The sequence below is a fragment of the Felis catus genome, chromosome B4 (assembly GCF_018350175.1).
Source record: "Felis catus isolate Fca126 chromosome B4, F.catus_Fca126_mat1.0, whole genome shotgun sequence".
In the NCBI taxonomy this organism is placed as follows: domain Eukaryota; kingdom Metazoa; phylum Chordata; class Mammalia; order Carnivora; family Felidae; genus Felis; species Felis catus.
In genome coordinates, this window is record NC_058374.1 from 54,134,876 (window position 1) to 54,149,290 (window position 14,415).

At 36.5% G+C, this 14,415-nt stretch overlaps 1 protein-coding gene across 4 annotated transcripts in view; it reads left to right on the top strand.

Annotated features, from left to right (window-relative positions):
* Nucleotides 1–7,318, top strand: part of LOC101088850 (solute carrier organic anion transporter family member 1B3) — a 79,557-nt gene extending 72,239 nt beyond the window's left edge. For 3 of the 4 annotated variants that reach the window (XM_019834642.2, XM_045061485.1, XM_045061486.1), the window contains one exon: nt 7,048–7,318. In XM_019834642.2, coding sequence (XP_019690201.1) covers nt 7,048–7,255 — 208 coding nt within the window. In that variant the 3' untranslated portion in view covers nt 7,256–7,318. The remainder of the gene's footprint in view (nt 1–7,047) is intronic. The other variant, XR_006600578.1, reaches the window with a different exon arrangement.
* The last annotated feature ends 7,097 nt before the right edge of the window (nt 7,319–14,415 follow it).

Below are 14,415 nucleotides of genomic sequence, written 5' to 3' on the forward strand. Positions count from 1 at the left end.
ATCCCACTTGATCATGGTGAATAATATTTTTTATATGCTGTTGAATTCAGTTTGATAGTATCTTGTTGGGAATTTTTGCATCTATGTTCATCGGGGGTATTGGCCTGTAGTTCTCCTTTTTTGTGGGGTCTCTGTCTGGTTTAGGCATTAAGGTAACAGTGGCTTCACATAATGAGTCCAGAAGTTTTCTTTCTATTTCCATTTTCTGGAACAGCTTGAGAAGGATAGGTATTAACTCTGTTTTAAATGTCTGGTAGAATTCCCTAGGGAATCCATCTGGTCCAGGACTCTTATTTGCTGGGAGATTTTTGATAACTGATTCAATTGCTTCACTAATTATGGGTCTGTTCAAATTTTATGTTTCTTCCCATATGAGTTTTGGTAGTGTGTGGGTGTCTAGAAAACTGTCCGTTTCTTCCAGGTTTTCCTATTTGTTGGCATATAGCTTTTCATAGTATTCTCTGATAATTCCTCGTATTTCTGAGGGATTGGTTGTGATAAATCCATTTTCATTCATGATTTTATCTATTTGGGTCTTCTCTCTTTTCTTTTTAGAACTCTGGCAGGGGGTTTATCAATTTTGCTTATTTTTCTTTTTGAAAAATTTTTAAAATGTTTTTATATTTTTGAGACACAGAGACAGAGCATGATCAGGGAAGGGGCAGAGAGAGAGGGAGACATAGAATCCGAAGCAGGCTCCAGGCTCTGAATTGTCAGCACAGAGACTGATGCAGGGCTTGAACTCATGGACTGGTAGATCGTGACCTGAGCTGAAGTCGGATGCTTAACCGACTGAGCCATCCAGGTGCCCTGCTATTTTTTCAAAAAAACAACTCTCTGTTTCATTGATCTGTTCTACAGTTTTGTTTTGGTTTTTTTTTTTTTTGGATTCCATATTGTTTATTTCTGCTCTGATATTTATTATTTCTCTTTTTCTATTGGGTTTGGGGTTTCTTTGTTGTTCTGCTTCTAGTTCCTTTAGGTATGCTGTTAGATTTTGTATTTGGGATTTTTCTTGTTTCTTGAGATATGCCTGGATTGCAATGTATTTTCCTCTTAGGACTGCCTTAGTTGCATCCCAAAGGGTTTGGATTGTTGTGTTTTCATTTTCATTTGTTTCCATATACATTTAAATTTCTTCTTTAATTGTCTTGTTGACCCATTCATTCTTTAGTAAGATGTTGTTTAACCTCCATGCATTTGGAGGTTTTCCAAACTTTTTCCTGTGGTTAATTTCAAGTTTCGTAGCATTGTCATCTGAAAGTGTGCATGGTATGATCTCAATTATTTTATATTTACTGAGGGCTGTTTTGTGACCCAGTATGTAATCTATCTTGGAGAATGTTCCATGTGCACTTGAGAAGAATGTATATTCTGCTGCTTTAGGATGAAAAGTTCTATATATATCCGTCAAGTCCATCTGGTCCACTATACTAGTCAGGGACATTGTTTATTCACTGATTCTCTGTAAAGATGATCTGCCCATTGTTGTAGATGGAATATTAAAGTCCCTGCAATTACCACATTCTTACCAATAAGGTTTATGTTTGTGATTGTTTTATATATTTGGGTGCTTCCGTATTCCGTGCATAAACATTTATAATTGTTAGCTCTTCTTGATGGATAGACCCTGTAATTATGATATAATGCCCTTCTTCCTCTCTTGTTAGAGTCTTTAGTTTAAAATCTATTTTTTTTTCAGATATAAGTATGACTATTCTAGCTTTCTTTTGACTTGCAATAGCATGATAGATGGTTCTTCATCCCCTCACTTTCAATATGAAGATGTTGTCAGGTCTAAAATGGGTCTCTTGTAGACAGTAAATAGATGGGTCTTTTTTTTATCCATTCTGATACCCTGTGTTTTTTGATTAGAACATTTAGTCCATTTACATTCAGTGTTATTATTGAAAGATTGGGTTTAGAGTCCTTGTGTTATCTGTAGGTTTCATGCTTGTAGTGATGTCTCTGGTGCTTTACAGTCTTTACAACACTCACAGAGCCCCCCCCCTCCCTTAAGATCTCTTGTAGGGCTGGTTTAGTGGTGATGAATTCCTTCAGTTTTTGTTTGTTAGGGAAAACCTTTATCTCTCCTTCTATTCGGAATGACAGACTTGCTGAATAAAGGATTCTTGGCTGCATATTTTTCCTATTCAGCACATTGAAAATTTCCTGCCACTCCTTTCTGGTCTGCCAAGTTTCAGTAGATAGGTCTGCTACTACCCTTATGTGTCTATCCTTGTAGGTTAACGCCTGTTTATCCTTAGCTGCTTTCAGAATTCTTTCTTCATCTTTGTATTTTGCCAGTTTCACCATGATATGTCATGCAGAAGATCAATTCAAGTTATGTCTGAAGGTAGTTCTCTGTGCCTCCTGGATTTCAGTGTCTGTTTCCTTCCCCTGATTGGGGAAGTTCTCAGCTATGATTTGTTCAAGCACACCTTTGGCCCCTTTCTCTCTCTTTTTCTTCTGGAACTCCTATGATACATATATTGTTCCATTTCATTGAATCCCTTAGTTCTCTAATTCTCCCCTTGTGATCCAGAATTTTTTTTATATCTCTTTTTCTCAGCTTCATCTTTTTCCATAATTTTATCTTCTATTTCACCAATCTCCCCCTCTGCCTCTTCAATTCTCACTGTCAACCATCTCTAGTTTATTTTGTACCTGATTTACAGCATTTTTAATTCAGCATGACTATTTTTTAGTTCCTTGATCTCTGCAGCAATAGGTTCTCTGCTGTCTTCTATGCTTTTTTCAAGTCCAGAGATTAATCTTATGACTGTTATTCTAAATTATTATTCAGTTATACTGTTTATGTCTGTTTTTTTTTTATTTTTTTTTCAACGTTTATTTATTTTTGGGACAGAGAGAGACAGAGCATGAACGGGGGAGGGGCAGAGAGAGAGGGAGACACAGAATCGGAAACAGGCTCCAGGCTCCAAGCCATCAGCCCAGAGCCCGACGTGGGGCTTGAACTCACAGACCGCGAGATCGTGACCTGGCTGAAGTCGGACACTTAACCGACTGCGCCACCCAGGCGCCCCTGTTTATATCTGTTTTGAGCAATTCTTTAGCTGTCCTTTCTTCCTGGAATTTCTTTTGAGGAGAATTCTTCTGTTTCATCATTTTGGCTAGTTTTATGTCCCTTATGTGTTTTAAAAGCTTGTTATGTGTCTTGCGCCTCTGAGAACTACTATATTAAAGAGGGGTAATACACTGTCCAGGGCCTGGCCCTTCAGGAGGTGTTTTTTGGAGAGTGTACTTGCTGTCTGTTGTTGTGAGTTTGGTTACTTTATCTCCCTACTCATAGTGATGTTTTGAACCCTTCACTAGGTGTGCTTTGATTTGTTCCTTGAAGTATCCCCAGAAAGGAAAACAAACAAACAAAAAACACACAGAAAACAAAAACACTCAAACACATGCATAAACAAAAAACAAAAACAAAAACAAAAACAAAACAAAACAAACATGAGCTACAAGTAAATAAAAGGGTGGAGGAGGTACTGATGGAAGAGGCCTTATCCCATACAAAGAGAGAAATGACAAGGGAGGGGAAAAATAAAGAATAAAAATTGACCAGAAAAACTATATGGCTTAATCCAGAGAGAAAGAGTAAGAAAAATAAAGGAGGAGTAAGGGAAAAAGAAAAAGAAAATAAAGTTATCCATACAGAGAAACTGTAGGGCTTAATCCAGAGAGAGAGAAAGGAGAATAAAGAAAGAGATGTGGAACATGTATCAAGAGAATGGATTAAATATGTCTGTTTAAACAAGCCAACAACCAGAGTAACCAGACTAGAGGAGGGAAGAGATAAAGAGAAAAGGAAAGAAGAATGTATCTATATAATAAGAATTGTCTGAGAATTAAATCAGGCAATGCAACAGCGCTGGTCTGGAGTAGGGGCCATCTGGTTCATCAGTATCAATCCCACTCCAGTAGATACACAGTTATCAGGTGTGGAGGGGCGTGGTATGGTGTGCGCGGGCCTTGCCTCCACTGTGCACCCCCACCCCCCGGCTGTCCGTTGCTGAAGTCCCACCTTGTTGGTGATGAGGAGAAAATGGTGACACCCCAGTCTCTCCTCCATGGGCCAGGTGTCCCAAACCACTCTGTTTGAGCTGTCCTCACTGTGCTGCGGCTGCAAATGAGGCGTTTTGTCTTGCTCCGCCAACTCCTGTGTCCTGGTGCTTGGCTGGAGTTCAAACTCCCGCTCTGTGCGCCCAGTACTGGGGAAGCAGCACTCCATGCTGCCCAATAGGTGGTCCCTAACTGGTGGGCACAGGCCAGGCAGCTGACCCCAGTCCCAGTCCGGAGAAAGCCCCTCAGTTAGAGATTGCCTCTTTCTCTGTCCCAGTCTGTGATTTTTTTTTCTTGTCTAGATACAGACCTATGCTTCCCCAGCTGCTCCTTCTCTTCCCTTTGTCTCTCTGCAGAAGGGGATCCCTCCCCTCGGTTCATTTTGTCTCTCCCAGTTCACAGTCACACACCTATGACCCATCAGGTTGTCCTGGTGGGTCCCTGGAAGCCACAGTCTCTTTTCCTCCTGGACTCTTGGAGTTCAAAGTCCTTTAGCTTCAACACTACTTTGTGAGATGAGGGAACTTTGGATCCCCCTACTTCTCCACAATGCTGGCCCCTCCTCCTAGAAAGGATCTTAAATACACATTGCCAAGTGAAAGAAGGCAGTCTAAGAAAACTACTACTTTCTGCCATGAAGTTTGCAATATTGTAACCAGCTGGAGATAACTAACCCTCTTTAGAACTCTTAACACTTTGAAGCTCACTCAAGGGCCTTATCACTTTCCTTTTGGTCAGTTGTGTTCATTGCCTAAAGTACTTTGAAAAGTACTGCCTAGACATTGTCTAAAGTGGAATTTTAAAAAAGAGCAGTGTGTTCTCCAGTGAAGAAACAGCAAAACCTAGTCACCTTATGATTTTTTGGATTTAATATCTGAGGTAACCAGACAATTGTTCATTCATTTTATCTAGCATAAAAATAATGTAAACAATTCCTACTCCAAGAAGTAGAAATCTACATTATGATATCAATCCCTAACCTAAACCCAGTTTACTCAAGTTTTCTTAGCAACGGTTACATAATCAGAAACACATACTAATTTTTCTCAGTAACAATAGAAATTCTGAAAAGTTTAACATTGTTGTAGAACTACTTGACATAACCCAAGGATGAGACAAATATATTTGAAGGTTTAAAATATTTCTTTTATTATATGTGGGACACCACAACATTCTATTGTAATTTTAATAAATTTAAGCTTATATGGCTCAAAATTCTATGAATCCATTCAGCTTCAATTAAGCCTAATTGTTCAAATATTTTTTGTGTGTAAAGCTTGTCAATTAGTTAACAATGTCATGAGGCCAGTGAGTGTTTCCTAACCTACTAGGTCAGTGACAATCAGTCTTTCTTGTTCATTATAATCACCTGAGGAGCTTTAAAAACTGCAAATATCTGTGTCCCATCTTCAGAAATTTTTATTTAATTGTTCAAGGACTGTGGCATGGGCATGGGATTTAAAAAAATCTCCTGGTATAATTCTAATGTGCAACCAAAGCTGAGAATCATAAGAATCGACCATGTGTGCAAAATAATTTAATGTAGCTTTGTTAAAAACTTCCAGTAGGTGGGCTAGATTCCAAAATCTATAAATAACTCACTAAACTCCACATCCAAAAAACAAATAATCCAGTGAAGAAATGGGCAGAAAACACGAATAGACAGTTCTCTTAAGAAGATATCCAGATGGCCAACAGGCACATGAGAAGATGCTCCACGTCACTCCTCATCAGGGAAATACAAATCAAAACCACACTCAGATATCACCTCACGCCAGTCAGAGTGGCCAAAATGAACAAATCAGGAAACTATAGATACTGGAGAGGATGTGGAGAAACGGGAACCCTCTTGCACTGTTGGTGGAAATGCAAACTGGTGCAGCCGCTCTGGAAACCAGTGTGGAGGTTCCTCAAAAAATTAAAAATAGGTCTACCCTGTGACCCAGCAATAGCACTACTAGGAATTTGCCCAAGGGATACAGGAGTGCTGATGCATGGGGGCACTTGTACCCCAATGTTTATAGAAGCACTTTCAACAATAGCCAAATTACAGAAAGAGCCTAAATGTCCATCAACTGATGAATGGATGAAGAAACTGTGGTTCATATACACAATGGAATACTACTTGGCAATGAGAAAGAATGAAATCTGACCATTTGTATCAACATGGATGGAACTGGAGAGTGTTATGCTAAGTGAAGTAAGCCATACAGAGAAAGACAGATACCATATGTTTTCACTCTTATGTGGATCCTGAGAAATGTAACAGAAGACCATGGGGGAGGGGGAGGCAAAAAAAAAAGAGAGAGGGAGAGAGCCAAACCATAAGAGTCTCTTAAAAACTGGGAATAAACTGAGGGTTGATGTGGGAGGGAGGCGAAAGTGGGTGATGGGTATTGAGGAGGGCACCTGTTGGGATGAGCACTGGCGTTGTATGGAAACCAATTTGACAACAAATTTCAAAAAAATAAATAAATAAATAAAACTAAAAAAACCCAAAAAACAAAAAACAAAAAAAAACACTTCCACTAGGCCATACAGCATGGGCTGTGGACTGCATTTAGCCTATAAACTAAACTTTGGCTCCTGGTTCAATCTAAATGAATTCAATTTGATGATCTGTTAGTTAATTCATTTCCTTCATAGTCTCTTTCCATTACACATGAACTAATCCATCTTTGAGAAAGCTAAACATTCCAAGTATACCCTACTTTTATGGAAAGCATTTAGGTAGATCATTAATCATGCTTAGTTTCTGTGGCTTATATATTCCTTTTAAAATAATTTTAAAAACCCTCCTATGTATCAGTAAAAATAACCACTAGAATTGCTGACTGAATATTCTTATGTATAATTTCAAGTCCCATTTTTTTTTTCCTCTTAAGGTCTTCTGCATACTGGAGAACAACACTGTAAATTGTTTTAAATGACTGAAAATGGAAATTTAATTTTTTTCTCTTTTAACAGAAATACCTACTTGGGCTTGATTGTGAGCTTAAGATTTTCAGCACTTATTCTGCTTGTTGTATTAATTTTCACTATGAAGAAAATATATCAAGGAAAAAATACCAAGGCATCAGAAAATGGAAGAAAAGATATGAATGAAGCAAACTTAGAACCCTTAAATAATGATGGATATTTTGTACCTTCTTCAGACAATGAAGCACATATGTAAGGGGAAGAAAAGAATATGTTGCTGTGTTTTACACTAACATTGTATTAAAGTAGTAGGATGTTATTTTGAGCAGTTCTTGGTCTTTTCACTGAGAGTCCTCACACTCTTCACTTATGAAGGTACAGCAAATCACCTATGAATTTGTCATAATGAACCAGACTATATATAAAAAGGAATGAGAGTACTCTTTGTTCAGGGTATGACTATGCATTTTAGGTGAACATTAATGCAAATGATCCATACAAATTTATAGTGAGAGGTATGGTTAATATGTAATAAAAAATTTTTGCCCAGGTAATTGTAACTCAATAAAACCAGTGACTAGAAAATAGAAGTAAAAAGGAAGGAGAAAAATAAATAACCTTAAAAAAAAGCCTAATACTTTTTTTTTAAACCAGTTTGGCCCATGTTACTCAAACATGAAATTAATGTGATGGAGGCTTTATACTATGATGACATCTGTCATTCATGTATTAAGTCATGTATTTCACAGACCTCATTAATTTATAATTTGAAATTGCATTTGACCATGAACCCCTGATGTATCCTCTTCCAACTTTCCATTAAAATACTAGTGAAGAAGTAGACATAATTGAGAATTTGCAAGCTATGATTGCCAGACAGCATATTACAGAATGTGTTAAGTTTCTTTCAGGCCCATGGAAGTGGATTAAGAAAACTGACATTGACTTGAGAAACCAAAGCCCATTACAACGTGTATCTTCATTCCATTTGCTCCCTGGAAGACATGGAGTTTGTACCAGATAACTTACCAGCTGTTTCTCAATTACGTGTGTGTGTGTTTGTGTGTGTGTGTGTGTGTGTGTATGTGTGTCTGTGTGTGTGTTTGTTTTTGGTGCACCAAGAGACAGCTTTCACAAATAAGATAAGGGTGGATGAGAACAAATGTTTGAATATTGTGTTTGTTAAGTGACAACAGCTTTATACTGACTGCTAAAAATTTGTAGTTTTTATACTCAATAAGGTTAAAGGACAATTTTTGGCATTGGAATAACCTGTAAAACTTTTTTTTTTAAAGAAACCAGTTATGTACCCACCCCCAGAGATTCTGATTCAAAACAATTTTTCACGTATCCTAGACATCTCCTTTAAAAAAAAAAGTCTAAGGGCGCCTGGGTGGCTCAGTCAGTTAAGAGTCCGACTTCGGCTCAGGTGGTGATCTCGCGGTCCATGAGTTCAAGCTCCGCGTCGGGCTCTGTGCTGACAGCTCAGAGCCTGGGGCCTGTTTCAGATTCTGTGCCTCCCTCTCTCTGACCCTCCCCCGTTCATGCTCTGTCTCTCTCTGTCTCAAAAATAAATAAACGTTAAAAAAATTAAAAACAATATTAAAAAAAATTCTATATAGAGTTCCTGATAAAGAGATACAGAAAACCACAGGATAGGAGAAGGTATTCCCGAGTATGACAAAGTCACATAATATGATGCTTGCTAGAATCTGAGAATTAGCCTACCAGTTATGTATATTCAACTATTCTCAAACTGTAGCCCTGAGAAGATTTATTACTTCCACAAACAGAGATTTGGAAAAACCACCAACATGCTCAGTTACTATGTTACAAGTCTGGTGTGACCTTGTCTCAAAAAATAGAGAAAATTATGAAGCTGTTTTTTAAAGCATTATAAAAAAAATAAAGGCAACATCTTGAATATTTATTCGACAATTTTTGAGTGTCAAATATATTTCAAGTATAAAATATCTGTCAAGCAAAATGAAATATAATAGTAAACAAAACAAAACAAAACAAAGGACCCTATCTTGTGGAGCTTATACTTTAAAGGAAGCAAACATTACCAATGTTATAAAATTAACTGTTATAAAATTATAAAATGATATAAATTAAAAGAATACATTTATATTTATAAATGTGATATGTGCAGTGAAGGAAAAGAACATTAAAATATGCCTCAGATTATTTGATCTAGTTCAGAATCCAAGAATCCAGAATATTAATCCTTAATTCAATGACATTTATTAAACAGGAATACAAATCCTAGGGGAAAGCAGAGGAGAGTGGGAATTCTACAAAAATATGAATAAGGAAAGTTTGCAAGGGCGCAAAATAATGCAAGAGTGTAATTAAGACACACATTGGATAAGGTTAAAAGAAGACAATGGCCAAAAAACCTTATCAATGATGAAATTGAATTTGAAAATTTGTGAAAATGTGGAGGAAAAAGATAAAAAAGCAAATTATGGAAAAAAGGTAGGTGATTTAGAAGTCAGATGGCAATTTAGAGGACAAACTAAAGTACCAACCTAGGAAATTAGATATATTTGAAGAGGAAATCAGATCTAGAAAAGAAACATTAAAAATTTAGTGGCAGAATGCCTTTCTGCTGTGAAGAGAGACTTCAGTATACAGACTAAGACTTTTTATTTGCACCCTGTCTTTACATTCCCATCCATTTTCATGCAGGGGGAACTTTGACTATGATATTTCTTCCTTCTGATTTTTTTTCCACTTAATTAACTGCATCTCAGCATTCAGATCTAGGCTCAATCACCATTCCTTCAGTGTCTCTGACTTCTCTGCTTAAAAGTCCTCCAATTATATTTGTAGCAACATAGGACTTAAAAAAATAGTGATTTTACATCTATTTATGATTTGTTAACTGTCTCCCTCACAGTCATATGCTCTAGGAAGGTAGAAATTGAACTCATTTTACCTATTTTATTTCCAGCATTCAGCTCAGTGTCCTACACATAGCTGGTGCTTTATCAATTATTTTTGAATGAAGGAATAAGTGAATGAATAAATGAACTCCAAAAATGCCACTCATAAAAACAATATGCAAACATTTTAAAGTTCCATTAAGGTCATTGGATAGGGAGTGGGGACTTTAGATGTTTTGAAATTTTTCTTTAATATTTTTAAATGAAAAAATAAAATTTTAAAACATTTATTTTCTTATTTTGAAAGAGAGAGAGAGAGAGAATGATCAGGGGAGGGGCAGAGAGAGAGAGGTTGAGAGAGAATCCCAAACAGGCTCTGCACTCTCATCACAGAGCCTGACATGGGGCTCAATCCCACAAACCATGGGATCATGATCTGAGCTGAAATCAAGAGTTGGACACTTAACCAACTGAGCCACCCAGGTGTCCCTAAGAAATACTTTTCAAAATGTTAAAAATATCTTTTGACTGCCATCTACATGCTAAGCACAGGTAACAAAAACATGTATGAAACAGAGTCTTTGCCCTATGGGAGCCCACAAAAGAGTTGGAGAAACAGGCATGTAAACATATGATAATATACACTATAATAAATACTATTCTAGAATAAACATGTCCTTGTCTCTCATTCACGGGGACCATTCTCATCTCTGTTTCAATTTCAACATAGGTATTTTTGGATATTTTACCAAAAATTGAGAATTAATAATAAAAAAATTCCAGTGAGAAGATCACTATGCAAGTGGTGCATTTTCAGCAACACTGTGAAGCACTCCTGCCCCTAAGTCATGGATGGGTCTTTGACCCCAAACCAATCTCCATTATTAAACCTGATGTTGCCCCAAGTTCCATCATTAGAAGTTTATTCTTTTGAATTAACACTTGGTCTTCACTTAAATTGGAAGGGATCATGTATTATTAGTCATGTAATAGTGTGAGTGAGATTCCAATCTTTTCTCTAGAAGCAGGTTTGTGATAATGGGAATGGAGAACATGAGGATATTCCGAAAATAAGAAAAAAGGTCACAGAAAAGTGAGATTATAAACACCAAAATATCCTTTGTCTATTTTTAGGATTGATATTAATGATACAGTCCTACACATTTTAAATCTGCAAAAAATGTTCCATTGAGTCACATTCACTTAAATAAATGTCTTCATTTGTCTAATGAATTTGTCTAATCATTTGTCTCATAATCTGTTTAATATCTGAGCTTGATTCTGATGATTTGTCTATTCAGTGTGTTTTATTGTTTTTTGTGTGTCTTATACTTTTTTGTTGAAGTCCATAAATGTATTATAGGACAGTCAATACTGAGGTGAATATCTTCTTTATTTGTAGATGAGTCTATCTTTCCTTCGGCTAGGACTGTATTGTGGGGTTTGTTGCAGAAGTAGAGCTGGGTTTGGAGTTTGTTTTTGCTATAGATACCCTCAGTGTACCTAGGGCTTCAGATTCCTCCAGGGAAACCTTGTGTTTAGAGTTCTACTCCCTATATGGATTTGGTTCTCCCTTTTGTTTTGTTACCCAGAAATAATCTGTGTCTTCTAGCTCTCCCACTGTATTCCACTCTTATTCTTACTAGATGCTTGCTACTATGGTGGGGTTTACAGGTATAGAGGAGGGAGACTGAAACAAACTCTGTGAACCTAGGTCTTGGGAGTGAAACTTTTCTTTCTTGCTTCCCTTCCCAATTGTAGTAGTTTTCACCAGTAACCCTGAGCTACGGTTTTTGTTGCCATTCCCCCCTGGAAAGAAAGGCTGTTGTTACTTAGTGGAAAGAGGGGGTACTAGTCTGTGTAGAATTTGAGCAGTGCCTGCTGTTTTCTCTCCCCCAGCCAGCATTAATAGTGCTTTTACAAGATTCTCTCTAATGTTCCCTGAGGATGCCTGGTTGGGCTCATGGAGGAATCACCTGCAAGAGGTGTAAAACCCTTCTCTTTGCCACCTTCAGGACCTTCACATGCCAACCCACATATGGTCTTTAGGTACTCATTAAAAATTTCTAGCTGAATTGTTTTACTAACTTATACGGCATTGAGTGGTTTCTGCCCTAAGCGAGTAAATGTTCAAATTCTGTTTCTCCCTGCAGAAGCCTCTCCTTCTTCAGCTTTCTAGTTAGCTGCTTGCACACTAATATCAATTCACTGATGGGTTTGAGAAAAGTTATAATTTGCATTTTCTTAGCGTAAAGTTGTAGGTGCAACAATCCTTCCTGCTCTGTGCATGCCTGAACTGAAACAGGAAGTCTCACTCTTTTTCCTTTAATGAAAAAGAAAATGTGTTTCAATTAACTATGAATTTGCAAGACCATTTTAGATAACTAGAGAGTAGTTCTCTTCCTTTCCCTCACTTGATTTTAGTCAGTAGATTCTCCAATAACTAGTATCTTATCTATTTGGTAAACAGATCTTAGTACACATATCATTTCTAAAGTAACTCATTCTATAGGCTCAAGTTATCAGGCAAGAAGGCTTTTAATTTTTTTTTTATTGAGTTCTATCTATCTTTTTAGTTAATTTTTTCTTTTAAAGATTGGATTTTTTAAATTAGAGTCTATTTTTATTAACTCAAAAAATTATCCCTAGCAACTGTGCATAAAGAGTTCTAGTGATGTTCTTCTAGCAATATTTCCCATACTCTTAATATGATCTTTTCATTAATATGAAGTCTCTAAACAAACTGATAAGGAAAAGAACAAATAATGCCATTAAGGATGAAGGTAGAAGAAAAGGCGTAATCTTGCAAATACATCTGATATTTGGAATGCCTGCACAAACATATCCAATGTGGTGAACTTGTTAGAAGTCATTAGGTGTATATTACACCAGGTCTATATGTTATTTTTCCCACATGTTTTAGGAAAATATACAGAATTATGAAAACAATGAGGTTTTCCCATCATGTGAAAGCCAACTAAATATCTTTTCTGTATATTAGCCTATTCTAAGAAACTTAGCACATTAGGTATATATGTACTGTTTGGAAGAATGTATCTCTTTCTCTCTCCCCAGCAACATCCTTTCTTCCCTTTCAAGTAACTTACACTACTGTCATTTACTTATAAAAAATGATATTGGTGAAAGATGTCTTTTGAATTTACCAAGTTGACATATCATTGGGACCAATCAAATTATAATCTTATTTGGAAATTGACTGCAACAAGAATTACATCCCTCTCAGTGCTACTGTGATTTTCTTTTCTTTTAAGTAACATTTGTTTAAATTTTTATTAAGACCAAATGTAAAAAAGAATATCACTGTTTCTAACAAAGTTCTGGGCACTATTGTCCGGTATGAGTTGTATATATACATGTATTAACCAGGCTATAACACTGAGAAAAAGTAAAAGTAAAGTAAACTTATTGTTTAACAACATAAAAAAAATCTACTGAGATAGTTGTTTGTTGGATCCACAAATCTCTTGAGCAATAAATTTAAGAAGTAGATACATGAGTCATAAGTTTTAAAATCACTTCCAGGATTTCCTATGCTCACTGTATGGTTCAACAAACTGAAAAACATTTTAAATATTTAGTCAGTAAAACTCTTTGTTTCTATTCTAGAGCAGGAGATAATATGAAATCAACTTAAGTTTCAAGACCATAGTATTGTGTAGTGGCATTTATTAATCTAACCCTGGATGTAAGTGAGCTTAGTGTGAAAATATAATTGGCAACATGCATCTACTTTCTAGATATTTATCAATTTTTATAAAATTTATCAATATTTTAATTGTGTTTTTCCCCTTCTTCTCTCTCTCTCTCCTTTTTTCTTTCCTTTCCTTAGTCTTGTCTTTCTTTTCCCTAAACTGAATAATTCAATCCTGAGCCATTAGATGGAGTCAAAAAAGTAGGCATGTAGGTAGATAGGAAATGTTAGCTATTGAGGGAACTACAGGGAACTGAGTGGCATGTAAAAGCTCAAGGGTTCAAGCAATGCTAGGAGAGTGTCCGTAAGAGGGATGGACCAACATGGGTGCCAGAACCCAAGGAAGTGAATATTGGTCAGGGTTTTCTAGAGGAACAAAATCAATAATATAGATAAATATATAGATAGATATAGATATTAGGCAAGCAATTTTGAGACATAGGGAAGAGTTTATGTTGCACTTTGAGTCCAGAGACAGTCTGCTGGCAGAATTTCCTCTTCTTCAGGAGATGGTAGTCTTTTTTTGATTAAGGCCTTCAACTGTTAGGTTGAGGCTCACCCTCACTATGGAAAGTAATCTACTTTAGTCAAAGTCTACTGGTTTAGATGTTAATCTCATCTAAAAAAAATACCTTCATAGAAACATCTAGCTTGTTAAAGGCATTAAAGGAGATATTCTTCATTCGCTTCAATTATTCCTTCAATTAGGACTGGATTTTTTTTTTCTTTCTCTATCAATCTGGAGTCATCATTTCCCACCAAGACCTGAATGGCGAGCTTATACAAAAACTCCGATTACTCAGTGACCCGTTA